Source organism: Glycine max, chromosome 13 (genome assembly GCF_000004515.6).
Source record: "Glycine max cultivar Williams 82 chromosome 13, Glycine_max_v4.0, whole genome shotgun sequence".
NCBI lineage: Eukaryota > Viridiplantae > Streptophyta > Magnoliopsida > Fabales > Fabaceae > Glycine > Glycine max.
The window spans coordinates 24,174,924-24,202,841 of record NC_038249.2 but is presented as its reverse complement, the minus strand read 5'-3'; the positions used below and the strand labels follow the sequence as shown (position 1 = coordinate 24,202,841).

The 27,918-nt window shown below is 31.6% G+C and overlaps 4 protein-coding genes and 1 non-coding gene across 8 annotated transcripts; 4 read left to right on the top strand and 1 right to left on the bottom strand.

Annotated features, from left to right (window-relative positions):
- Positions 1 to 54: 54 nt before the first annotated feature.
- LOC102667101 (uncharacterized) lies at positions 55 to 1,067 on the bottom strand. 3 transcript variants are annotated; one of them, XM_006594066.3, is made up of 2 exons: positions 927 to 1,067; positions 55 to 680 (listed from the first exon to the last, which is right to left on the bottom strand). In XM_006594066.3, the coding sequence occupies exon 2, from the start codon at positions 615 to 617 to the stop codon at positions 411 to 413; it is 207 nt and encodes a 68-aa protein (XP_006594129.1). In that variant the 5' UTR covers positions 618 to 680; positions 927 to 1,067; the 3' UTR covers positions 55 to 410. The 3 variants fall into 3 exon arrangements, with proteins under 3 accessions (XP_006594129.1, XP_006594128.1, NP_001347363.1); XM_006594065.3 differs by having other exon boundaries at positions 55 to 620; positions 927 to 1,065; NM_001360434.1 differs by having other exon boundaries at positions 55 to 635; positions 927 to 1,043.
- Positions 741 to 8,245, top strand: LOC100800111 (serine/threonine-protein kinase Aurora-3). 2 transcript variants are annotated; one of them, XM_006594067.4, is made up of 6 exons: positions 741 to 1,281; positions 1,472 to 1,714; positions 2,542 to 2,637; positions 3,055 to 3,269; positions 3,353 to 3,425; positions 3,523 to 8,245. In XM_006594067.4, exons 1-6 carry the CDS (start codon positions 1,057 to 1,059, stop codon positions 3,616 to 3,618), a joined length of 948 nt encoding a protein of 315 aa, XP_006594130.1. In that variant the 5' UTR covers positions 741 to 1,056; the 3' UTR covers positions 3,619 to 8,245. The 2 variants fall into 2 exon arrangements, with proteins under 2 accessions (XP_006594130.1, XP_014621005.1); XM_014765519.3 differs by lacking the exon at positions 3,523 to 8,245 and having other exon boundaries at positions 771 to 1,281; positions 3,343 to 3,425.
- Positions 8,246 to 9,702: 1,457 nt separating this feature from the next.
- TRNAV-AAC (transfer RNA valine (anticodon AAC)) lies at positions 9,703 to 9,776 on the top strand. The gene has a single exon. It is a non-coding gene; the product is annotated as a tRNA-Val (tRNA).
- A 3,901-nt stretch (positions 9,777 to 13,677) lies between these two features.
- LOC100785485 (peroxidase 21) lies at positions 13,678 to 17,308 on the top strand. Its single transcript, XM_003542459.4, has 5 exons — positions 13,678 to 13,832; positions 14,411 to 14,559; positions 14,672 to 14,860; positions 15,298 to 15,463; positions 16,459 to 17,308. Exons 1-5 carry the CDS (start codon positions 13,754 to 13,756, stop codon positions 16,863 to 16,865), a joined length of 990 nt encoding a protein of 329 aa, XP_003542507.1. The 5' UTR covers positions 13,678 to 13,753; the 3' UTR covers positions 16,866 to 17,308.
- Positions 17,309 to 25,377: 8,069 nt separating this feature from the next.
- On the top strand, positions 25,378 to 27,918 carry LOC100500343 (DNA-binding protein S1FA). Its single transcript, XM_003542458.5, has 2 exons — positions 25,378 to 25,562; positions 27,570 to 27,918. The coding sequence occupies exons 1-2, from the start codon at positions 25,509 to 25,511 to the stop codon at positions 27,762 to 27,764; spliced, it is 249 nt and encodes an 82-aa protein (XP_003542506.1). The 5' UTR covers positions 25,378 to 25,508; the 3' UTR covers positions 27,765 to 27,918.

Here is a 27,918-nt window from a genome sequence, read left to right as displayed (position 1 = left end):
AAATCAAAAGGGGCATACTGTTGTAGTTGCACCTGTTTCGGAAAAGATTTATGCTTGGACCAAAACAATCACTCAATATGGTTATTCAATTCAAACTAGAAATTTGATCCTTCAACATAAACATCAGTGTGTCCTAGACCTAGTTCCCAACATCAAAGTATCTCTTTCAATAATATCCAGAAGTGCCAACAAAGAACCTCAGCTTGAACTTGCATTGAATAAACCCACCAGCAAATATCAACTGCTAACTTAAGACATCACTTAATATGAACTAAAGAAGGAAAGATTTCTGCAGTTAAACTACAGATATTAAATGCTACAAAAAAAAAACCCTGCTTGAGAGTATCACCAATTTCTCAGTTATTTTCCACCAATTTGCACAAAATAAAAAACCAAAGTTCCCTATGCTGTCATTTTTCATTGCCCTCTGGATTTTCTAGCCCAAAGCGGCGTCTGAACTTAGCAATCTGTCCTAAACTCTCGGCCATTTGACGCTTAGCCCGGAAGTGATAAACCTTCCCAACAGGGTGTATCTTTGTCATCATCACATGCATCAACCTACCCGTTTGTGTAACGTAGGATATCCATTGCTTCTGTGGATGGACTCCCTTCTTCATCTCCTGCCAATTTGCAACCTCATCACCAAGACACACATTTCATCAAACACTTGGAAGGCAAGGCTACGAAAAAATTGAAATTCATTCTAAAACATTTAAACCCAGAAGAAAGGAAAACATACAAAACAAATTTATGGGAAGTATAAACAAAAAAAAGAGTCTAAAAGTTAGCAAATTTCTTGGCGACCAGTTAAAATAAAATTGAATCCCCCCCTTTGGGCACAATAAAATTGAATTTACCAAAGGAAATAATTAATGACACTGACACAATAAAAATTTCGTGGTGGGATGATGGCTGAGAGAACTCACCGTGGGTGCTTACGTGCGGTGCGGTGCGGTGCAGTGCGGCGACGACGAGAGTTGTGAGATTGAGAGAGAGGGAGATCAGATAGGGCTACGAAAATAAGCTTAGACTTTGTGAAACGCACGTTTTTGCAAAATGAAACGACGTCGTTTTAAGAAAAATAAAAAAATAAGTGTGCTTTACCCAAATTCAAATTCTGAGAAAAACTCCAACGAACTTCGCATTTCCACGAAAATGGCTTCCCAAAACCCAGCGGAGGAAGAAAATTCAAAGCGACATTGGTCCCTTGAAGACTTCGAGATCGGAAAACCTCTCGGTAGGGGCAAATTCGGTAGAGTTTACGTCGCCAGAGAAGTTAAGGTTAGGTTCCTAATTCTCACTTTATTCCTATCTCCTACTTTTTTTCTTTTACGATTTATCCAAAAATTAGAATGTTTAACAGTTCACTAACTAAATGCTTTGTATAAATTATGAGGTTTGGTTTTTTGTTCTCTGAGTAGCCAATGGAATTTGATTTTTGTGTTTAATTGAAATTTGAATTTATTTTCAGAGCAAATTTGTTGTGGCGTTGAAGGTTATATTTAAGGAACAAATTGATAAGTACAGAGTTCATCACCAACTGAGGAGAGAGATGGAGATACAGACCAGTCTCCGGCACGCAAACATCCTGCGTCTTTACGGTTGGTTTCATGATGCTGACCGTGTTTTCTTGATTCTTGAGTATGCTCATAAGGGAGAGCTTTACAAGGAGCTGAGAAAAAAGGGTCATCTCACTGAGAAGCAAGCTGCCACGGTAAATCCTTTATTCTCAACTGTGTTTATGTTTTGAAGAAGTTGTCATGATTCATGAGAGAGGTTGCTTTTTCCTTTCAGCTTCTTCTACCATTGTACTAAGGTTTGTTTAGATAAATTTCTTGGTAAGCACTTGTAGAAGAAGAAAATAAGAAGGTAAAATGTATTGACCTTCTCACATAAGTTCAAATCAACTTATGTATTTCGAGAAGTTAAATGAAAGAATGTTTATAAAAGTTAAGTCTTGTTTGGAACATTGGTTTTAGGCATTTCTTCAGATTATAGGGTTTTGACTTTTATGAAAAGATGAATATGAAAAGAAAACAGGCATAGTGTGATTTTTTTTGAGAAAATTGGTTTTGTATCTGAAGAGGCTGAATAGACTGCAAAGCAGAAATCATCTTTAACAATTTTTTTTAAGTATCAAATTATGAGAAGTTATGATGATTGTAGCAGGTGAACTAGTGGTGATGGCATACTGTAGAATATGAAGATATAGAGAAGTTAATTGAAAATGGGTTGGAAATATTTTGAAAAGTCTGATAAAAAGTGATTATGGACTTGTTTGTTTGTGCTTCTTTTTAAATGCTTTCTTAATTAGAAGATATGTTTAAAAAATTCATAATATTTATGTATTTTTTTATAAAATAAAAGCAATAGTTCAAGCAAGTTCTGAAAAATTGTATCATGGAATTAGTTTTTTTTCTTCTAAAATTAAAAAATGTCTTTTATATTATATTCTATTGTTATCTTTGTGCTCCTTTATTTTGAGAAGGTTTTTCTTATTATGTTGACTCTTAACTTTTTCTTTTATTTTGAGAATTCTAGTATATTTTGAGCCTCACAAAGGCGTTGGCATATTGTCATGAGAAACATGTTATTCATAGGGATATCAAGCCAGAAAATTTGTTGCTTGACCATGAGGTACGCTAAAATATCCTTTTTCTGCTATCAACGTATGCTTCTGATCTGTGTTCACTTATGACAACACATCCGTCAACCAGAAAAACTTGAATGGCCACAGAATATTAATATATTAATATTAATACAAAACAATTTGTTTTCTGCCTCATCCCCTTGTTGTTACCTGAGGTTGTAGCATAGGTGTTCAAATGTATTTTTAGCTCTGTTATACTAATTGCCTTCAATTCGCCAATGCCCTTCTTTATCCCACTCTTCTTCCAAAAAAGTCTAAATGAAATAAACTTCAGAGTTTAGACTGAAAATATTGTTATCAGAGATATACAATGAATCCATTTGGTAGATAGGTGGAGCCAATCGATTAAATAATTTGGGGTTTAAGAGCACTTGTATGTACGACTAATAATGACTTGATTGCAGGGGCGTCTTAAAATTGCAGACTTTGGTTGGTCTGTTCAGTCTAGAAGCAAAAGACATACCATGTGTGGAACATTGGATTATTTAGCACCAGAAATGGTTGAAAACAAAGCTCATGACTATGCAGTTGACAACTGGACTTTGGGTATCCTTTGTTATGAGTTCCTCTATGGTGCTCCTCCATTTGAGGCTGAGAGTCAATCTGATACCTTCAAAAGGTACATAAGTTTTTGGAGCATTTGTTTAGTTAAATTAGATGTTGCTCTTTCATTGTGTATGCAATATATTTAGCTTTGTGTAGGATAATGAAGGTTGATCTAAGCTTCCCTTCCACCCCTTCTGTCTCTATAGAGGCGAAAAATCTGATTAGTCGGGTATGTTGATATCCAATTATTCATATCCTAGCCAAAGCAAATTCTTTTAGTGAACAAATTAGTGGTCTCTCTGACTGCAACCTGTAAATTGATGCAGCTCCTGGTGAAAGACTCCTCACGAAGGCTCTCTCTTCAGAAGATAATGGAGCATCCTTGGATAATCAAGAATGCAGATTTTGTGGGTATTTGCTAGTAGCATCAACTCACTAATTTAACTTTGGCCACGAGGGATTAAGACTGAATTCTGTATATGATGTTATAAAATGCATGTAAGTGTTTTGCAGTGTTCAAGTGTTTAATCAACTTGAATGACACATTACCTTTGCTGCGAGGTTAGGAACATTAGGATGGTATATCTGCCTATTTGTAATAGTTGTATTGTAGGTGTAATTTCTTCCAGTTCTTTGTGCATCTAAACCAGGCATGACTAATGACTTGCACAGATTTATTTTGACATGCATCTGACTAGTAGTGAATGTGACAGCTCAGATTTTAGGATTCCTCTTTGACAAGTGAGTCCCATGTAATTAAAATTTGAATAATAAATATGAATAATGTTGATATTTTGTCTTTCTTTTTGATAAATTTTAAATGAAAACATGATTTTATGATACAAATTCAACTGCCAATTTAAGATATTTGCTGTTCATGATGAAATTTGGATTCTAATTCTAACTGAGCTGCTTCAAAGGGTGCTGCAATTCTAAAATCAAAAGTGAATTAGTGAGAACGTGTCCTCTATTGTTATTATTATTGCTAGTAGATGCTAGTTAAAAGAGAAGAGGAGACCAGAGATAATAGAGAAGATTCTCTTCATTTGGCACACTTAGCTACATGGTTTGGTGCTCTATTTATAGTAGAGTAACCATAGGCATTACACAACTCTTCCTTTAACACACTTAATGAGCATAATGACTATAACCCTTCTAATTCTTAGTGGTTACATGAGAATAATGCCCTTTATGCTTATTAACTCACACCCTTTGGTTATCTAACACTAATTCACAACCCTTCATTTTCTAATTATTATTATTATTTCTAACATCCCCCTTAATTAGAAAATCCTCAATTAATTTTTTGCACTCCAAGTCTTGTTCTCTATCTTCTAAAATCTTCAAACATGAGGGTCTTAGTGAAAATATTTGCAACTTGGTTTTGTGTCTTCACATGAACTAACTCCACGTCTTTCTTCATGGCAATCTTTTTCTTGAACCTGAACACCGATTTGACTCCAATTGCATCATGACCCTTACGAAGTTTTGATAGCTCCTAAATATCATTCTTCTTAATGTCTCGTCTCCTCCTTTTCTCTTCCATAGCTTCTTCAAAGGTTAAAGGATCATTGTCAACAAAAAGACAACAAATCATTTATAATTTCAGTTTCATCATGTATGTTTTGAACACTTCTCATTTTTCTTAGTCTTTCACTTGAACTCCCTGCGGAAGATGATGCTTCATGAATTGAATGAGTTGGTGAAGGAGGTGGAGTAGAAAACTCATTTGGTGCTGCAACTTCTTCATCATTTTCTTCAAAATAAGAAAGGAAAACATAGGTGCCTTCTTTTTTCTCCCGATTCCATGTCTCTTCTTCATCAAATTCTATGTCTCTACTTACAACAATCTTCCCATTGCTTGAATTGTACAACTTGTAGCCTTTTGAACTTGCAACATAACCAATGATCGCATGCTTCACACTCCTATCATCAAGCTTGTATCTTCCTTGGTCGGGCACGTGAGCATTTGCAATGCTCCCAAAGACTTTAAGATGAACAACTCTTGGCTTCACTCCACTCCATGCTTCTTGAGGTGTTTGGCTTTGACATTCTTTGTAGGAGAACGGTTAGACAAATAAACTGCACATGAAACAGCTTTGGCCCAAAACTCCTTGGGCATAGACTTAGCTTTCAACATACATCTAGTCGTATTAAGAATAGTTCTATTTTTTCTCTCCGCCACTCCATTTTGTTGTGGGGTTCTAGGAACCGTTAGAGGGTGAAGAATCCCATTATTTTCACAAAACTCATTGAATTCTTTTGATGTGAATTCACCACCTCTATTAGATCTTAGAGCCTTGATTACATAGCCACTCTCCTTCTTTACAAGAGCCTTAAAATTTTTAAAAATTACAGAAGCCTCGTATTTTTGCTTCAAGAAATACATCCATGTCTTTCTACTAAAATCATCAATAAAGAACAAAAAATATTTGTTTTTACCAAATGAAGGAGGATCAATTGGTCTACACACATTGGTGTGCACAAGTTGGAGAGACACCTATGCTCTTAATTTGATTTCTTTGGAAAAAAAATTTCTTGCATGCTTGCCAAGGAGACATGCTTCACACATTGATTAGGATGGTTGATGTGAGATATTCCCTTCACCATCTTCTGATCTCCCAAGGTCTCGAGTGCTCCAAAATTCAAGTGGCCAAACCTCATATGCTAGCACCATGCTTCTTCTTTAAGCATTTTGCTTCATTTGTCTTAATGCTCAAAGTGAACATTCTATTTCTTGACATAAACACCTTAGCAATCAAATTAGAGTTTTGATCTTTAAGCCATAGACAATTATCTTTCATGAGAACTTCATACCCCTGCTCAACAAGTTGTCCCAAACTCAAAATATTATTTTTTAGTTTAGGAACATAATAAACATCCTTGATTAATTTGTGACCACCATCTTATAAGGAAATTAAAATTAGTACTTTTCCCTTGGATTTGCACCTTGGAAGAATCATCGGAGGAAACATTTTCCTTCTCCTTTTCTTCAAGCTCCACAAATTTCTCCTTGTAACCGCACATGTGATTACTTGCTCCATTGTCAATATACCACAAGTTCTTATCACCATTCTCTTCTCTATTATGTGCTAGCAATAGTGTTGGCTCTTTATCTTCTTCTTTCTCACCTCCAAGATTGGCTCTTCAACATTGGATTTACACTCCCAAGAAAAAAGACCATACTTATGGCAATTATTGCATTCAAAATTGGCTTTACACTCCCATAAAAAATGACCATACTTAAGGAATTATAACATTCAACATTAGATTTATTATACCTTCTTTCATTTGTTCTTCCAAAATTGTCTCTACCTCTTCCTCTTTCATAATTTCTAGTGGGTTGATTACTTCTTTCATTATTATCACATTTGTCATGGTCTCCTCTTCCTTGGCCACTTCCATGACTCTTTTTCTCCTTCGTTTTCTTTCAAAGAAGTTTTAGCTTTAAAGACTTGCTCCAAAGGCTCATCATTTCTTCTTTTGAACCCCTTTCTTCATATGTTTGAAGTGAACCCAATAATTGGTCCACAATCATTGATTTGATGTCCTTTGACTCTTTAATTGCACAAACCACAAAATCAAATTTTGCAGTTAAAGAATGAATGACTTTCTCTACAACTTGAACATCTTCCATATTCTCTCCATAATGCTTCATTTGGTTCACAACCATTATCACCCTATTGCCAAAATCTAAAATTGATTCGGACTCCTTCATTTGCAAGGATTCAAACTCTTCACGAAGAGTTTGTAGATGCACCTTTTTCACCTTGTCAACACCTTCAAGGGATGTCTTCAAAATCTCCCAAGCTTCTTTGGAGGTGGAGGTATTGGACACCATCTCAAACATGCCTTCATCTAAACCTTGATAGATGAAGGTAAGTGCTTGTTGATCCTTCTTCATTTTCAACAAAGTCTCCTTCTCAGTTTGTGGCAAAGAATCCTCATTTTCAGGCTTTGTATAACCTTTCTCCACAACCTCCCAAACATCTTGGGAACCTACCAAAGCCTTCATGCGGTGACACCGATTATCATAATTCCATTTTGTAAGACGAGGGAATTGAAACAAGTTCAAACCATTGCTTGTCATCTCTCACCTCACTAGTGTTTCACTCAAATCAGAACCTAAGCTCTGATACCACTTCGTTACAAGTTGCATTGACAGTTTGGAGAGCCTTATTAATTATTACATGAATGTCTCTTGTTGTTTGCACATTTACTAGTCTTGTGGTTTCACCATCTCTGTTTGCTGCCGATTGAGTAGTTCTAGATAGCCAGAAAAATGAGTCAAATTTGACAGAATTCAACTAGATTCAAGGGTGGTTGTTGGATGAAATAAATGGTAGGGATTCCATCTTAGAATTAATAATTTTGCCTGTTTATTCTGTCAACTTTTTACCATCTAGCATTTCCTTGTCCATTTTAGCTTTTTATCTCCAAATCTATGAATCTTGAAATTTTAACTACGGCTTGTTAGTAATATGTTTAAACATCTCTTGGAAGGACCATATGTTTTGATGGAAAAGTGAAAACCATAATACTTGAAGAGTACCATATATTTCAAACTGCGTTATTAGTACTACATGCTGTGCCATTACTGTGTTTTTTCAGGTTTTAGAGGTTTCACGGCTCTGAGTCTTTTGGGGTGTGTTTGGAAAAACGTTCGGTTCTGACGTTTTTTCAAAGCAACACCATTGTTACTTCTACGTTCATGCCTAGGAAAACGCGTTTTTTTCCCCCATTGAACGGGACTTTCAACGGGTATCCAAATAGGCACTCGTAGATTGGACCTTGTTCCGTTAAAATGTAATAAAGACCATCAAAATTTTCATTTTGATGGTTCCTTGACTTTCGAAAGATGTTATTGTTTCTCTTGAATAGTGTAGTACTTATGTACACCCAACCGACTGAGTTTTCAGCCGGATGGTTCCTTAGAGGAAGTTCTCATTGACTTGTGCATTCTTTTAAACATGAGTTTTCTCCTTATGTAGAGACACAAATATGTAGGTATACAGCTACACATAGCTTTAATTCACATCCATCTGATTATATGTTTGTTCAGCAGTCTGAAAGATCTACACCGAAAAGTGCTCTTAGGAGATGGATGATTATGTTTGTTAAATGTAATAGCATATAAAAGAATTTGACTTTATGTTGTAAATTCTTTGGAATGAAACTATGTTCTGCCCTTGTTGAAAATCATAACACAGGCTATTTGGAGTGAGAAAATACGCCTGATTTACAAATATCCATTGAGCTTGTGTGTTTGTATGTAAGCTGGTCATCTAAATTTTTCTAGAGAATCGCATCCACACAAAGAATGTAATTTATTCAACTTAAGAGTAAAATACTCTTTTCTCTTTTGAGTGATTAAATTACACTCTCTTATTTTATAATATACAATCTCTAAAAATAAATGTAATTTTTTCAGTTCGCAGGATGTAACTTGTAAAAATTTTATTTTTTTTGAAAGGCAAAATTTTATTAAAAGAATTTAATTGTCACACAAGAAATGTTCCAAATAAAACGTACAGAGGATACAAAAGTATAATTGAAGAAAACACTACCCTGATACAAAGCCTCCCAAAAAGTAAACCCCTTCAAAATACTCCAACATGCATCAGATAAATACAAAATATATATTGCTAACTAACAGATACAGATACAGATAGACACCAAAGCTTTCTTTAGGTCCATATAAACACCCAAAACCTGATGCAACTGCCAGTGCTAGATACTGCAAAATCATCCGGATTCCAAACCAGATGCGAAAATACCCTTTTGAAGCCAAATTTTCTACAAGTTTGCTTGTATGCCTCAAACCTCTTTTCAGTTTAATCCATGAAAATCCGATCATCCCATCCACCATCAGTAAACGAATATAGCTGGTGTGATAATGCAAAATACTCATTCAACACATAGTAGCCAAAATTCAGAAGAATGTAATTCGTATAGATTGACTAGGGTGAAAACATTCCATTCAAAATTAAACTCCTTTAAAAGTCCATCATTAAACTTTTAATTTGTGCTTAGAACAAGAATAATATAGGATCTTATCTTTAAATTATAATCATGAAAAAACTAAATTAAAACTCTCTCTGTACACTTCCAATGTAAAATAATTTAACACAATTATTTCATCATAAAATATCATGTATTTTAAAATTCATACAAGTAATAGATTTTTATTGATTGACAGTGTAAAATTATTTTAAACAGTTAGTGCATCATCATTACACTCATTAACAAATAGTCACTGAATATGTGAATTGAGTGACTAATTTTTTTTTATTTATAATAGAAAAAAAAATAAAATGGTGGTCATGACACATGAATAGTATTTCCTTTGTCTATGCCCCTTCATTAAAGCTTCATTAGGTACAAATTTGGAAAATGATTGAAAGTGAAAAAAAAAATTGAAAGATGCATTAATTATATGGAATTTTGACAACATTCCATTTTTTGAAAAAGCTATATATTAAAGAAATAAGACGCCTTTATCAAGTGGTGTCGTGGTGTAGTTGGTTATCACGTCAGTCTAACACACTGAAGGTCTCCGGTTCGAGTCCGGGCGACGCCATATATATATATTTTTAAAATTTTTTTAAAATTTTTGCTCTCTTTCAAAAGTTGTTACTGTCTATTTTATATCATTTTCATCATTTCAATCACATATTAGGTCAGTATTAGAAATTGAGCACCTTGTTGTGTATTTGTTTTTTTAAGAAATCTTTAAAGCCAATCATCCTAAGATATACCACATTTTAACCTTACAATTGTCCACTTTTTACAAAACTAATCTCATAATCCTAATGTAAACTGTAAACATTGAACATGTTTCGAGAAATGAAACACCTTCTTAGAAAAAAAAAAAAACATTGTTATACACATTCATGTTGTGAGTGACGGTAGCTAAACTTTTCTCATTACATTATTGCATCGATCAATAATGCACTTGCTATGTATTAACGTGCAAAAAATTGCATTTGGAATTATACAATATTCTTTCTTTGTTGTACGTGTTTGTAGACTATTGGAAAAGTAATTACATTTAGGCATATCTTTTTCTTTTCTGAAATTCAAATCGTTTATGTTTTAACGTTGCAGTTCTAAAAACATTTGAATGTTTTTTTGGTTAATTGATTGAAGAATTAATTGTTAAAATTATAAATACATACACATATATAATAAATTGTGAAATCTCAAAAATTGAAATGACAAATATTTTGCACTCTATCCTTCAAAATATATCCATAATCCATGTTTTAGAGAAATAAATTATTCAATATCTAAATCATATGATGAATATACATTACATGTGAGATAAATGTTACATAATTAAAAATATATAAATATCTAGTTCACACAAGTAAATATTTATATTCTATGCGCATTAGAACTGTTTTTACTAAATATCAGCTAGCATTTAAACTGGATAGATAAATATTTATGTTACACGATAAGAAAATAAGTTACAATATTCACTTATTATAAAATAATTTGTAAAAGTAAATGCTTAAGCCACTGGTAAAAATACTAGTTATAATAATAAAAACAAATTAAGTAACAACAAAATGTTCGATGGTCTTTCTTTTTTAATATACAACATGTTCCGACGGTCTTAAAAAATTATTATCGGGTGATGAACTTCTCAAATAATTGATACGTATTTAATTATTGTGACTTGACGTATAGTATATACTCTATGTACATTAATTATTCAGAAATGAGATTGTGACACTCTAGCATCAGACAAATTAATGGTTTATGAATGACTTCTACGAAATCATTATGACAAGGAAAACTAAATGCAATAGATTAAGTTCATTAAAATATTTTGCAAGATTTAAGCTAGCCAGGTAGCCGCAGTATGTTTTATTCTTTAATTTCAAGCTGTCCGTGCAAACAGAAACCTTAAATAACTTGTTAATTACTCTAACACCATCAAATAACATATAACAAATAATTTCAAATCACTTTTTACAATTTTATTTCTCCCAACATCATTTATCTTATTTCTGTGTTGTTGTATTACAAGAAGAGCTTAGTTTTTATGGTATAAAAGATTTTTCCTCATCAACTAATCAGAAATCATCATTACAAATCATGACCATTATAATTAGTAAAATAATTAGTGTAAATATTAATAAACTTATTATATATATAATAATTTAAAATTAGATGATAACGTAAAAATATTTTATATTATTTATTCTTTTTTTACCAGACCTTTTAATTTATTATATTCTTATACTTCATTCGGTATCGATTATAAAATAAAAAAGAAATTATTTTCATAATTATTAAGAAAATTAATTAATTTTATTAAATTATGTCAGTATTTAAAAACTATGAAATAAAAAAATCTAATTAAATAAAATAAAATAAATTAAAAAAAATTATATTTAAAATCAAATATAAATTTATTTGTTTATTTTACTTATCGTAAGAAAACACTAATGTAAGAGTATCATTACTCTAAGTAAAGTTCCAACAACAAACAATATGTTTTGGTCTTGAAAAAGAAGGCATATGATCCCAGACAAACGCCGCACAAGTGTCATTGGTCCTTCATCTTATATGGTTTAATTACAACCAGCTGTTTTGTGATTGGTAAGTATCAATTTCAGTGTGAATATAATTAATACCACTAATAACAATGAGAAATGACATGGTATTCCAATTTGAGAGGCTATTATAATCTCCCTTACATCTTGTAATTAAGACTTATGAGTTACTTTCTTCTTTTTCTTCTTTTTTTTTTTTAAAAAAATTGTTAACCACTTAGCATCATAATAACAAATAACTTCAAAGATATTAACATCATAGAACAAATAACTTCAAATATGAATGACCAAAATGTCTCTTCTTTTAATTTAAATTACATGTATTTTTTATTGAACGAATCTTATATATTCGAATTAAATAATATCATTATACAGTTATATATTTAGAATTTGAACTTTGAGACATCTAATTAAGCTAAATTAACCTTGAGCTAATTGATCCATACTTAATGACCAAAATGCCTCAAAGCTCTAACTAATTATTATTGGATTTTTTTTAATTCGGTACTTTCGTAAGGCAGACGACTTAATAGATTCTCGAATCCAACTCCTAGTTTTTGTTAAATTATTCTCATGTTTCAACTCAAAGTTTATATTCTTTCTGTTTAACTACTCAAAATCCGAAAGTCAAAATTATTTTATTTTATTCTAAAGTATTCAAATAATTGTACATTTTAGCTTTATCCACTCAATAAATAAATTATTAAACTATGTTTTTGGGGTTAGGCATGCATCGCCAACCCAGCCCCTTCCCAAAAAGTCTTAAGTTATACATCCTAATATTTGTACGGGATAATGCATATCTGCATATTATCTCTGCCAACTAACTTAATAATTGTATTATGTATAAAGAGAAATATTGTTTATATAAAATTTTGAGATCGCTATATATAATTTTTCCAACTCAATGACGCAAGTATGTGGGTACGACCTTCATTCATTTTTTTTCAATTTAATGAAAAATCCAAGTGTTTTAAGTAACAAATTCATTATTCTCCTATAACCTTCTGCCTCATGTACCTTGTCTTTGTTTACAACCAAATGTATTTGCAATAATTGACCGAAAATCTCAATGCCTGAAATTCAGAAACATCATAATTAAATTAATCCTTAATTTATTACATAACAGTGATTATCTTAGGAATATGATACGTTGGAGTATAAATATAAGATAAAATTTCACTTTGAATAGGAATAAGAAAACTGAATATCATATAAATGAAAAAAATATTTATAAATCTAAACTTTAAGATTTTTAATTAAAATTAAATGTAATATCAAATTACTTATGTGTAATTGTTTCATTTGTATAAATTTTTATTGTATTTACCTACTTGTATGCACAACATGAACATATCAAATCTTGTCTCTAGTTAATGTTATAAGAAGTTCTAAGCCTAACACTTTTGATTTGACTCTTGTTAATTAATTTTTCTTTCTCTTTATTATAGTCTTTTTCTTTTTTCTCATTCATCAACTATCAATCTATTGGACCTTCATGGATCCTCAATATTACACAGATATTATTAAATCTTGATCAATCATCAATATTACATTTAAGTTTTATCGAGCATTACTCAATCATTAATACACCTAAACCTTATGGGACTTTAATCAATCACCAATGCTACACTTAAGCCTTTAAGCTTTAATCAACCATCATTGTTGCACGTACCAAGATTAAACAAGGATTGCGTTTTAATAACAGTTAATTTAATTGTTCCTTATTTTATATATATATGATATGCTATATCCATATTAATATAAGAGCTAGTTGCAGCAGTGCAGTGGGGCCATGAGCGTGGATTGAAGGTCAAAGAAAGTTGCGTAGTGGAGAATGCACCGGCCGGCCGGAGTTAGTTCTACTCTTCAATTCCAAGCCAAACTTATTTGGTAGTGCGTGCACTCAAACACGACTCTATATAAGCCTTCCAAATTCCCTCTCTAACATCACAATTCACAAAGAGACAATTCAACTTAAGAGATCAATATGGCCACCACCACTACCCAGCCTCCCTCTAATATCTGTTTTTTCCTTCTGTTGTTGCTTCTAGCACACTTTCATTTGGGTACGCTAATTATCTAATATTCTACTTACTCTTTCGTTTTTTCTACGTTCTTTGTAACCTATTACAAAAGACCCTTGTACATATCAGATATAATATAGTATACATCATGAGTTTAATTGCACAATTATTATATATAAAATGACTCTTCAAGTACGTTTAATTTACTCAATGATCATGGACATTCCGTATGGATTTGAAGTTGCACTAGTTCTTCTTCAGTAATGGTACATAAACATGTATACATTTAGTTGACTTAATACTTTTTTTTTTTATCATATTATATCACTGTTATATCTATACTTCTCTCTTCTATCTATTTTTTTTTAGTGTATAATAGGACATACATAGGTGTCCAGCTAATGTCCATGTGCACCATTTTCCACTATTCTTCTATGATATATAGAGTAATGATATGTTTACATTTTTTATTTCTCTCAATCTTCTTTTTTTTCTTATCATATCATATGTTTTATTATATCTATATATTTTTCTCTTCTTTTCACTATAGGTGTCTAATATCACCCCAAGTGTTTATGGATTATTTTCCTAATATATATGATCATGTTGTACATATATAGGCATAAGCCAACTTGAGCTGAATTACTACTCTAAAAGCTGCCCAAAAGCTGAAGAGATCATCAAGGAACAAGTCACACAACTATATAACAAGCATGGAAACACTGCCGTTTCGTGGGTCAGAAATCTCTTCCACGATTGCGTGGTTAAGGTGCCAGATTTCTTGTTTCAAATTCATATATAAACCAAGATATATGCATCATAATTAGTTAACAACAATGCATGAAACAGTTAAAATAATTGATTTGATGATTCTCATGCAGTCATGCGATGCATCATTACTGTTAGCGACGGTGAGCGATGTAGTGTCGGAGCAGACATCGGATAGAAGTTTTGGGATGAGAAACTTCAAGTACGTAAACACTATCAAAGCAGCGGTTGAGAAAGAATGCCCCTTCACAGTGTCATGCGCTGACATTGTTGCTCTTTCTGCCAGAGATGCCATTGCTTTGGTATGTCTCACTTCTCATCTTGTCTATATATGCACGTCTATAATTATTTCCCTAATTAAATTTCTCACCAAAAATGCCAACAAAATATTTTTATTATTCTCATAAAAGAATTAAAAATAAAACATTGTAAAAAATATTATCAATACCCTTTGAGTGACCCTGACCTCGGATCCAAGATTCCCAGTTAAATTTCATAGATGAAAATAAAAGATATTTTATTAAAGATGATCTGACAAAAATTAATCATCTATATGGGGATGATGAAAAAATATCATTAATACATTTTGTGATAATTTTTTATTAATTTCTTTTATTTATTAGTTTATTAATTTCGTGTTGTTAATACCTAAAGGACAAATTAACTAATTTCTTAGAGAAATAATTTGAAAAAATGAGGTTTAATGTGGAGTATGGAATATGGATGTTGGTGCGAGCAGTTGGGAGGACCAAGCATTGAAATGAAGACAGGGAGAAAGGACAGCAAAGAAAGCTATGCAATGGAGGTGGAAGACTTGATTCCAAACCACAATGATTCCATGTCCTCAGTGCTGTCTCGTTTTCAAGCCATTGGCATTGACGTTGAAGCCACAGTCGCTCTTTTAGGTATATAAAACATGCTCTGTGTGACACATAAATTTGAAGTCTTTCTCATTATAGTTAACATTTATTTCCCAAAGTCAAAACATAAATCTAAGTATCTTTTATTACTTAAACGAAACTAATACTCCCTTAAGCAATATATGGACAGATGCCTAACCATTAGGCAGAAACCCAGACACGATATCAATTTGTTGCAGCTGTCAAGATCAAGTTCATACTAGGCCACTAATATAAAACTTATTCGTATAATTTATACTTTTTTTGCTAATTAAATTAATATACTGCCTTTATTATATAATATATACAGTTTTAATCTCAATAAAAAAAATTAGTCTATTTGTATGCATCTCAAACGGAATTTGTTGAAAGTGAGAATTTTTTCTCCTTTGAAAAAACTTGTCTCCCTCTAACATGTAAAACTCGTTTACATAATTAAAACAAACAGAACCTTTTATCATCTATATAAAAAAAAATTGGGCCAATGAATAAAACATAAATATACTACTGGCTAGCTTTGCATGAGTACTATATTAACAAGACAAATCAATAATGATGCATAAATCACTTTTTATTTTAAACATTAATCAACACTTTTTTTTAATCTTTCTATTATATCATAAATCTTATTATATTTATATTTTTTTTTCTTTTTTAGTTCTACCAAGGAAATGACAAATCTAGAACCCTAAGTTGTGGGACAATTTATTTTGAAAATAAAAATTAATAATTAATGTTATGAAAGAAATAAAAAAAATAGGACAAGGGATCAAACACACAAAATTAGAGGGGACAAAATTTACACAATCAATATATTGAATAACATATTAGATGTGTATTTGCATTTCTCATTATAATATGAATCTTGTCACAGATGTCTATTAAGTATTTTCTCAACCCAAATAGTATTTATACAACCACTATGCATATATATGTGATGTGATAGTTAAAAGATAATAAATTTAATTGGTTAAACCGAAACCGTTTGTTGGTTGATTCAGGAGCTCACTCAGTGGGAAGAGTTCACTGCAAGAATCTGGTGCACAGATTATACCCCACCATAGATTCAACACTGGACCCTGCACATGCTGAGTACCTAAGACGTCGGTGCCCAACACCCAATCCCGATCCAAAAGCTGTTCTGTATTCAAGGAATGACCTTAAAACGCCAATGATCATTGACAACAACTACTACAAGAACATCTTGCAACACAAGGGTCTTCTCACTGTGGATGAAGAGCTTGCCACTGACCCAAGAACCGCATCTTATGTCCAAAAGATGGCCAATGACAATGAATATTTCAACCAACAGTTCTCAAGGGCCATAATTTTGTTATCGGAGACAAATCCTTTAACAGGAGATGAAGGAGAAATCAGAAAGGATTGTCGCTACCTCAATGCCAATTAGATATATAATATAAGCTTGCATTTGTGCATGATAATATGTATAATTAGCATAAGATTATAATGCACGAGTGTGTCAAAATAAAGAGGGTGTGGAACGTACTGGGCCTGGGTTACCATACATATTCAGTGCAAAAAGCTATTGGGCCTAGCCTTATATATACCCTTGTGTTTGCTTTGTTCATAGATGTGAATGTTACTTGACTTCAGCTGACAAAGCCTCAAACATCTTAAAGGTTTATGAAGTACTTTGTTCTTCGCTGTCGATCTATAATGGAAAATGTTTGATCAACATTTCATATGTTATCCTACATTCCTACCTCTAGAGAGAAAGAAAAAAGAAAAGAAAAAGTATAATAGGATTTATAATGTAAAAGAAAGAGAGATATAAAAAAAAAATGAGAGATGTTTGTGAAATGTTTTCAATGAAAAGTGATTTATGGATTATTACTCTTTAGTATGATTCTTGTCAGGTTAGCTGTTTTTGTGTCTTTCGAAAGTGAATTGAATTCACATCAAAGAATGCATGTGCGATCGGAAGCGCACTTTATTAGAAGCAAAACTAGATAACAAAAACGGATCAAATATTTGGTTCCATTAAATTAATCGGGTGGTGATGAGGATATCTTTCCTTTTTTTCTTCTTAATCATAAAAAAGAATATTGTAAGGCCATTCCTGTGTAGATTATTTATTACTAATTTACTATATAGCTCGCCAGGTTCTGGTTGATGCGGTTTAAGCATGTGTTTGAATGAACATATGTAAAATTGATTTTTAAATGAAATAATTTTTTGTTTGTTTTATAGGCTGAAATGAGATCATTTGTTTAATATTTTTATTCCAAAAGTAAGTTAATAATAAATTTTATTATAATTTTTTATTAATGTAAAAGATAAATAAAATTATTTTAACTCAAAAATAATTCTAAAAAAAAAGTAAAAATCAATTCAGATTTCTGAATCAATTTTATTTAAAATTATATTTAGTTAGATTTTTAAAAAAAATTAGAAGGTAATTAGAATTTTAAAATAATTTAGATGATGTAAGGTAAATCCAAACACTAGCTAATGCTAGTATGATAACTCAATATCCAATAAGTCATTGTCAATTTTTAAATTAAATGGAAGGCTCAAAATATAATCTTAGATTAATGTTCATTAATATATATGACTCATTATCTCATAAACACAAAACCAAGTCAAACCCAACAACAATGTCTACATTTTTTTATTTGCAAAGTCTTGACAAAGAGGCTTGTCCGGAAAAAATGAGTATCCTTAGCTGTAATTGCCAAGGCTAGGGCAATCCGAGCATAATTCTTACCCTCTGTGACCTAACTTGTACCCTTCACTTAGATATCATCTTCCTTTGTGAAACTCTTGTCAACTCACATCTCATTGAACAAATAAAAAACCTCATAGACTTCGATTCTTGCATTTCTGTTGACGTCAATGGTAGGAGTGGAGGCTTAGCTCCCCTCTGGAAAAATCCCTTCCAATGTCATCTCTAAAAATTCTTTCCCAATTTCATCAATGTTGAGGTCCACAAAAATGGATTTCCTTCTTGGCATCTTACAAGTTTCTATAGATACCCTGAGAGGGAAAAAAGAAGGCAATCTTGGGATCTAATATGTCAACTCTCCCTCTCCCTTGGTTTATTATGGGGGATTTCAATGATCTCTTATCACATGATGAGAAAAATGGCAATCATGATCACTTATCACCTCCTAATGGAAGGCTACAAATTCACATGGTCCAAAAGCAAAGGAAAAGACAATGCCATGGAAGAAAAATTAGAAAAGGGCCCTAGCAAATCATGAATGGCTCAATTTGTTTCCCCACTTCAAATTTTAAAACTCTATTGCTTCTAAATCTAACCACTCACTTCTGCACCTTATCCTTGATTTAACTTCCAAAAAATATTTTAAGAAGCAATTTCGTTTTGAAAATTCTTGGTTCTTGGAGCCAACCCTTGATGCAATTGTTAAAGATGGCTGGAACAATGGCGAAGAAGGCAATTTGAAATCAAAACTTGAAAGTTTCTCCTCCTATATGTCCACATGGGCTCGTCAAGTGAAAATAATGTTCAAAACATAGATTGATCTTGTTTGTAGAGAGTTGGAACATCTTCGTGAATCACTTGATAAGGACTCATCGAAAAGCTACTCCAATGTGCAACAAAAGTTGAATAATTTGATTGCTCAAGAAGAGACCTATTGGAAACAGAGGGAAAAAGTCTATAGCCATCAGATGGTGGCATCAATTCTCGTTTCTTCCATTCCTATGCCTCTGCAAGGAAAAAGGTGAATAATATTGTCTCTATTGCACGAGACAACAGTATGATAATTACAGGCCACAATGATATTTTTAGTGTTGCTAAATCTTATTTTGATAAGTTGTATAGTGGTGTTGATGTTGATTTTGATAATATAATAAATCATGTTCTAGTTTACTTGTCTTATGATGATAATATTCCTCTCTTTTCTCCTTTTTCTATAGATGAATTTAAAATTTTCTTCTTCTAAATGGACTCAAATAAATCTCTTGGACTGAAAAATGGATCCTTTCCCTTTCAGATAAACTAACCATCCATTGTCCTTATCCCGAAAATTCCTAATACCTCTACAATAAAAGATTTTAGACCCATCTTCCTATGCAATGTTCTCTACAAAATTATTTCCAAAACCCTTGCAAATTGTCTTCAACCTATTCTCCACAAATGTATTTCCTTGGAGCAATCCACTTTCTTAGAGGGTAGGTCTATCCTAGATTAATGCCCTTTTTGCCTCAAAAATTATTGACCACATGAAATAAAAATCCAAAGGCAAAATGGGTGAAGTTGCTCTTAAGATTGACATTAGGAAGGCTTTTGACATGGTTCAATGGAATTATTTGTTGGCCTTAATGACAAAAATGGGTTTTCATGACAAGTGGATTGGTTGGATGTAAGTGTGTCAAGAAAGTATTCAATTCTCTATTAGGGTTAATGGGGATTCTTTTGGTCAAATTTTACCGCAAAGAGAACTTAGGCAGGGTGATTGATTGTCACCCTACCTTTTTATTCTTTGCACAAAGGGACTTTCTTCTATTTTGAAACACTTTAAGAGAAAAGGAGAAATCCATGGTATTAAGGTATGTAGAAGGGCCCCAACCCTTTCACACATTTTATTTGTTGACGACTATTTTCTTTTTTGCAGGGCTTTTGAGGGACAACCAAACACCTTGACAAATATCCTTGACACTTATGGAAGGGCTTCTGGTCAACTAGTCAATTTTCATAAATCTAATGTTTTTTCAGTGCAAACACAAGAGATGATGTTAAACAAAGCATCATATCATATTTTGGTGTTTACTCCATCATTGACACTAAAAAATATCTTGACCTTTTTTCTCTGATTGGAAAAAAGAAGAAAGCTATTTTTGGATTTTTGAAGGATAGACTATATAAGAGAATCAATCACTGATCAAACAAACATTTTTTCAAGGCGGGCAAAAAAATTCTTCTTAAGTCTTTTGCCTAGGCCATCCCTACTTATTGCATATAAATGTTTATCTCTGACTATTTACTCTAGAGGATGAAATTCAAAAGATGATGAATTCCTTTTGGTGGAACTCGAAAACAAGATCATCAAAAGGAATTAATTGACTGAATTTGGAGAAATTAACAATGAAAAAAGAATATGGCGGTATGGATTCTGACATGTCCATGGTTTCAACATAATCATGCTAAGGAAGCAAGGCTGTAAACTTTTCACCAATCTAGATGCTATAGTGACAAAAGTGCTCAAAGATAAATACTACCCAAATGGTGATTTTCTGGATGCCGCCTTAGGGTACAATCCAAGTTATAAATGGCGTAGCATCCACGCTTTCGCAGACTTTGGTTAAGGAAAGAATGAGATGGAGACTAGGCAATGGTCATTCAATCAATATTTGGTCCCAACCTTGGTTAAGGAAAACAAATAAATCATATGTCTCTTATTTACTATCTCTTGGTCTTGAATCTTTGCATGTTAATTTTATTATAAATTGTGATTGTGGCTGCTGGAATTTGGATGTTGCTGAACAAATTTTTAATGAAGAAGATTTTAAAGATTTACAAATAATGTCTTTGACTAACATCCAAGACAATGATATTCCAATCCAGAAATTTAGCTCCACAGAGGTATACACCGTGAAATCAACATACCATCCCTTGATGGAAAGAATGATTTGCAACAAGCACCTCAAAGTCCAAGGGAACTGGAACATGCTTTGGAATTTACAACTTCCACCAAAAATCAAGCCTTTTCTATGGCGTTCTCTTCGCTGCTACCTACCCATGAGAACAAGGCTTCAAACGAAAGGAGTGCACTATTCGAGCTAGTGCGAGTATTGCAAGACAAATTTAAATGAATGTCACATTTTCTTTGATTGTCAGTAGGTTAAAAGTGTTTGGGAAGCAACAGGACTCTGGTATTAGGTTAGCCAACACATGGGAATTGTTGAATCAGCTTCTGAATTTGACATTTACTCTTCTCGAGAAACTTCCTATGGAGCTTAAAAGGAAATTTGCTATCACCCTTTGGTGTATATGGAAGCGCCGCAGTGAAAAAGTTTGGGAATCAAAAACTACTCTTCCAAACATATCCATATCACATGCCATGCAATACCTTTATGAGTGGACCAATGCGTGCACAACAACAACGAATTCAGTTCTCAACAATTCAAAGGTGCTTGCTTCTTATCTAACTTGGATCAAACCACATCATGGTTTTGTCAAATTAGACATTGATGCGCATTCAACGATTTTTAAAGATCAAAATCTCTTTGAAGCTGGCTTGGTATTGCGCGACAATCAGGGGTGTTTTCTCTAAACTCAAATAATGACAATGCGTGGACATCCGAACCAAGAAAAGCTGAAGTCATGACATTACTTTCTGCAACACAATGGATGGTGAACATGAAATTATAGAATATCATCATTGAAGTGGATTGTCAAGCTGTGGTTGATGGATTATCTACTAGAACACAAGGCATTACAGAATTTCTTTGTATTATTCAAAAGTGTAGATCTCTTTTAAATTCAATTTCCAACTCTAGGGTGAGTGTAGTAAGGTGGAAAACTAATCAAGTTGTCCATACTCTCGCTAGAATATCTAGGTTTTGTGCTAAAAACCATGTCTTTGAGCGTATATCCAATTGTATTCATGCTTCTATTCTAAACGAAATGCAATAAGCATCTTTAATCTAAAAAAGAAAACATGTATGGCTTGCCAAATGCCAATTAGTGTGGTTTCATTTCTTTTTCCGACCAAAACTCCTTTGTTTCACCAAAAAGGAAAATTGGCATAGCATTATCACGCTATGTGACGCTTATTAACTTGTGGTAGTGACCTGAGATAAGAATTTATCTTACAAGTGTGTATATAGTCTTCCATTTTTAATAACAAATTTAATTGATAATACTTATTCTTCTTACATTGGTACATGTACTTTCACCGTGACATGTCCTTTATTTTTTTAAAAAAAATTATGTCTCAATTTGACTCAATAAATATCTTTCATGGGCATTGTTTATATTTAGAATCAAATGGATAGTGATTATCTTCTTCATGTTAGTATACTTGTCGTATACAGTGTCAAATGGTTTTTTTATAAGCTAAAAAAATAATAGCACAAAATATGCCCAATTATTAAGATAAAAATTACAAAGGGATAAATCAGAATACTGTAACCAGCATTACCCCAACACAATGGGCAGAAGCATACCAACTCCATCCCTACCCGAAAAAGCCAAAAAGTCTTTAGTATGAAAAAAAAAACCTAAATTACAATGTGACAATGTGAGTCCCACTGGGGCATAAATTGTTACCAAATTACGGTGTTGTTAAAAAAAATTCCCTTACCAACAAAAATAAGAACTCTCATACATATCCTGTTTTGGCAGTGAAGATATAAACACGTGATCTTTGGCAAAACATAGGCGGGCAACAAAACAAGCTTGTCTTGTCCCTGAATGATTCGAATGGCATCATGTGCGTGTCACGAATAATGCAGCCGCAAAAGAACATATATAGCTCTGTAGACGTAGCAAAATTCAGAAACCCAGTAGATGGAAATCCGAGATTATGGTCCCAAAGAATACCTAGGATTGGAAAATCAACAAGGGAGGGGATATGAGAAGTTTCTGCTTTTAGCTGTAATCCAATTTCAAGAATTTAATTTTTAGTTTTCAACAATTGTTTTATATCTACTTCAATGGACTTAGATGTATGCATATGATAGAAAACTAAACTGTTTAAAACAAAATTATACTTTTATGTTACTTTTTATATGACTCAATTAATTTATTAGATTAAGAAAATTAGTTCACTTAATTTGTAGTATTCAATGTATATATATGTTTCTTCTAAAATTATCTCCAACATTTATAAGACATAATTTATTTTTTTAGAAAAATATTTTTTTTTATTAATTTTAATTCTTTTAAATTCTCTAATCATTAATATATTTATTATTTTAATTTTTATTGGTTATGCATGTATTATTTTGTTACTTATATACTAATTTGAAATATTGAAGTGTCTTTAGGGGTGTTTTCACCTTTCATCTTCCTAGACTAGTACCCAACACCATCATCAACAGTCAAATAAGTGGGTCATACCTATTCACTGAAGTCTCAGTTTGATAAGATCTTCTAACTTTGAAAAAACAATCATTCATTTTAGTTTTTCTTTTAACATCAAACCTCACTGTTGTTTTTGAAAATTAAATAAAGTGAAGAATATTTTACAAAGTTAGAAACTGAACTAAAATTCTTATAAAATTAGGGATTCGTTAAAGTAGATGACTCATACAATATGAGACATTAAAATTACAACAAAAAAAAAACATAAAGTAAATAACATTTTACAAAATTAGAAACTGAAATAAAAATCTTATAAAAAAAAAGGATTCTTTTGTACATATAAAATAGGCATACATCTGAGTCCATTGAGCTAAATATAAAAAATTATCCCAAAATAAATATCATGTTAGCTTTATAATACTAATTCTATTTTCTTTCATCTATCTAATGATATTAGTTTTGTAAAATTATTATTCTATTTTATTTATTTATTAATTTTTTATTCTATATAAAATAATTTAAGACAACACTTATTTTAGGATGAAGATCGGTGAACTACAACACATCCAATAAATTTTCAAAGTATGATATCAGTGTTCTGGAACATGTTTCAAAAGTCAAATTCATAGTAATAAAATACACGACTATTTATTTTTTAGACTAATGTATAATTTATCACACTTTTACGGCATATAATTTATTACACTAATACTACTATTACACAATTTTATTGAAAACAATCAATTTAAGCTTGTAATTTGTTCTCTTGTAAAACTACTCAAACGTGTAATATAATTTGCAAATTATATTTTAAGGTTTAACTACCATTTTGGTTTCTATAATTATAATAATTCTACTTTTTAGTCCTTATAATCTATAATATTTCATTTTATTTCTTGTAATCGTAATTTTTTAACTTCTTTATCCTCATACTCTAACATTCCGATCTCTTTTAAAATTGTTACAAACTTAAACTTAATAGTCATATCTGCTTAAAAAATTTAGACCGTTTCAATTTTATAGTGATTTTAAAGGATCAGCATGTAATGGCATTAGACCATTTTAGATTATGAAAATCAAAAGAGTTAAAAAATTGCGTCTATAACAATCAAAATATGATATTTTAAACTATATATAGGAGTTGAAAAAGAAAGTTGTTGCAGCTATAGAGATAAAAGGGTAAGTAAACCTATTTAAAAAAAATTTAAACTATTCAAATGTATAATTTAAGCTTGTAATTTTGTTTTTGTTTAAAGCATTCCAATATTTCATAATCTAACTTTTTTATAAAAAAAGTTTGTAAAAATAGATTTTCAAAGTCAAGCATACATTAAATGGGGTAGATTATTTTCTTCATCTTGTTTTGATTCATTCATTATTTTGTTTGATTCATATATAAATTTTCTTCATCTAAAAAGAGTCAACTTGCTAACACCTCTTTAAACACCTTCTTAATAACTCTCAAAATTTATTAAGTAGCATTAAATGAAAAACAATTGAATATTTTAAAATCATAAATAATAAATATATATTGTACTCTCTCTATTTTAAAATAAGTATTATTTTATATTGAATAAGTGTTATATGTTATTTCAAACATACCCAAAAAAGACTAATAAATAAGTAAAAGAAATTCATGGTTTTTCAAAAGCTAATTAATCTTAGGATTAATATTACATTAAAAGTTAAAATAAAATTTATTAGAAATATTAGTAAAAAAAATAATTAATATTATATTGAAACGATAAATACAAGACTTATTTTAAGAGAATATTTTTTCTTAAATGTAATACTTATTTTGATTTTTTCCTAAATAAGAAAGTTAAAGCTAACCTTGATTTTTTCTAGCATTAAGACAATTGTTTTATTTAAAAGAAAAAAAAAAAGAAAAAAGACAAACCATGGTTGCAAGATCAGTCTGATATATATTAATGGTACATTGTGCAGAAGCGTTCTCCGTTCAGCGCCAAAACGAACACCACCTAACCAGCTCGTGATTCTTCCCGCCGTAGATCTGTTCCTTTTCGCCGTTCCTCCATGGCCGACGACTTCGAATTCTCCGACAAAGTCCCTCCTTCCTTCGATCGCGTGGTAATTTCATTCTTATTTAGATCCATTTCTCTCTTTTAATTTTGATTTTCTTTTCATTCATTAAAACCGATCTCAAATGGAAATAGTTGATCGAATCAAGCTCGCATCAGCATCGTTATGTTCTCTGAAGCTCAGATCCTTGCATTCTTTAACCAATTAGCTGCATTTTCTTTTAGTTGTTCTTTCAATTATCGTTATCCTGAAAATAATAATTGAATCTTCCTAAGTAATCGCGTTTTGTTTGTTCTCAAATTTAACGGTTGACTCATGATTTCTGCTTTTTTGTTTGTGATTATTGTTTCTGACCATTCCATTAGGCATTCTTAAGGTTTAATTTGTTTGATGTGATTGTGTGGTATAAATAATTTGTTTAATTTGTTGATGCATTTTTATTTGAGTTTATGGCAATCCATGTTTTAGATGCTGACATGGATATGGAACAGAAAAAGGTCATTGTTGTGTTCAAACAATGCATGCCACTCAGCGATGGTTCAGTTTTAAGATTTTTCTTTTTGTCTAATGAAATTGCAAATGCGTGTCAAAGAGTTGCCTTTCCTTAACGCATAAAATTAACTTTTGGGTTAACTTTCAAGTTTGAAGTTTCGTGTATCAACAACATTGAGCATTTGATTTTAGAAACATGTTTTCTCTTTTCATGTTCTGTTTTTGCTTTTAATTACGAAAATAATCCATTGTTCTGATTTTGTTTCATGATTTCTAAAGTTTGTATAGAAAATAATAATTTTTTTTTATTGTTTTCTATGTTCATTTTGACTGTTTTCTATATAAGCTTTTAAAACAGAAGACATCAAATTGAAAAGAAAAAAAAAGGTGATATTTTGGTGATTGTATTGGTCAGACATTTTAGTCTGAGACTTTTGAAAAATCCTTTGGTAGTTCATGCTTTTGAAAAATGTCACTTGGGGTAATCTTTTTTTCACTGTCTTTTTGTATTAAAAAGGACTAAAGTGAATGACGTTTTTGTAAGATCAGGGATAAACGGAGGATTTTTAAAATCTTAGGAATCAAATTGTCTTAGTCTTACCATACAATGTAAAGGATTAATTGTGGGTATATTACAACAACATTAATGTTTCAAACAATAAGATATGGTTTAAGACCATTTTGCATTTCTGAAGTAGGGAATAGCATTCTGAACAAGCTTGTATTATTTTGTGTTTCAACATTTGATTTGTGCTGTTTGTATGACTATTTTTTAGAGAGTTAGAAAAAAAGTTTGAAAACATGTCTATTCTGACTTAGAAGGAGAAACGCATTGGAGTAAGAGCAGGGGAAGATGTGAAAGTGCAGTAAGAAACATGAGTATAGTAAAAAAATTGAAAGTAGAAAACCAAAACACCTTATAGATGTTCTGGTTTTTTCATTTTAAAAACTTAAAAAGAGATATCAGTTTTGAAAATAATTTTCAGATGTTCTTTTGTTTAATTTTGTTTTCAGAAACAGGATGTTACAAACCCTTAGTTTTAACTTCAAGCCTTCTAACATGTAAAAGTGTAATTATAATTTCCTGCAGTTTAAGTTTACCATAAAAACTGAGTTAGAAGTTATCATTGATGATAAATTCTCTTTAAGACAGCTTGCAAATTTATATAAACACTTTTGGGCATCAAAGTAGCCCCTTCAAATATCCGAATTTCATAAACCTTCATCGCCAATCTCAAGCATGTGCAATCATAAAATGGTTATATGGAGAATATTCTACTTTTTAAAGAGAAAGTCCTACCTTAACCATGCCATATAAAATCACCTTTCTCCTGTTGTTATTCTTTCTTTTGCAATAAACAGAGGCTCACCTTTGAAGAAAACTATAATGTACATGTTATCTTATGCTTGGATGGCTTTGACAATTGTTTGTGATGTTTAATTGCATTTTTTTGTCCTCTTGCTAAAATAAATTCCTGTATATGGATTGTTAATTTTGCAATTTCTTTTTCTTGATCACTTGAGGTGGACCTTATGGAAGTGTCTCGTTTTTGTTGCACTTAGGGTTCAAAAGGGTTCAACCCAGCATTAATTGTTCTCCTTCTTGTTGGTGGGTTGCTGTTGATATTCCTCGTTGGAAATTATGTACTATACACATATGCACAGAAGACCCTCCCTCCTAGAAAAAAAAAGCCAATCTCAAAGAAGAAGATGAAAAAGGAGAGACTGAAGCAGGGCGTCTCTGCACCTGGAGAGTAGAACTTTTTCCTCACTCTATATTCTGTGATGTTAAATTGTACTCTTTTAGAAAAAATTTCTCGTTCTGTGGTCTCTGGAGTTTGTTAATCTTTATCTTAGTCATGTGTTTTACTGACTGAAATCTCGACCACATAAATTAAGTACTTTGTTAAAA

Coding starts and splice junctions, on each gene's coding strand:
- LOC102667101 (XM_006594066.3), bottom strand. CDS start 617: ATGAAGAAGGGAGTCCATCCACAGAAGCAATGGATATCCTACGTTACA.
- LOC100500343 (XM_003542458.5), top strand. CDS start 25,509: ATGGCCGACGACTTCGAATTCTCCGACAAAGTCCCTCCTTCCTTCGAT. Junction 25,563..27,569: donor CTCCTTCCTTCGATCGCGTG/GTAATTTCATTC, acceptor TGTTGCACTTAG/GGTTCAAAAGGGTTCAACCC.
- LOC100800111 (XM_006594067.4), top strand. CDS start 1,057: ATGAAACGACGTCGTTTTAAGAAAAATAAAAAAATAAGTGTGCTTTAC. Junction 1,282..1,471: donor ACGTCGCCAGAGAAGTTAAG/GTTAGGTTCCTA, acceptor ATTTATTTTCAG/AGCAAATTTGTTGTGGCGTT. Junction 2,638..3,054: donor ATTTGTTGCTTGACCATGAG/GTACGCTAAAAT, acceptor ACTTGATTGCAG/GGGCGTCTTAAAATTGCAGA.
- LOC100785485 (XM_003542459.4), top strand. CDS start 13,754: ATGGCCACCACCACTACCCAGCCTCCCTCTAATATCTGTTTTTTCCTT. Junction 14,560..14,671: donor TCCACGATTGCGTGGTTAAG/GTGCCAGATTTC, acceptor ATTCTCATGCAG/TCATGCGATGCATCATTACT. Junction 15,464..16,458: donor AGCCACAGTCGCTCTTTTAG/GTATATAAAACA, acceptor TGGTTGATTCAG/GAGCTCACTCAGTGGGAAGA.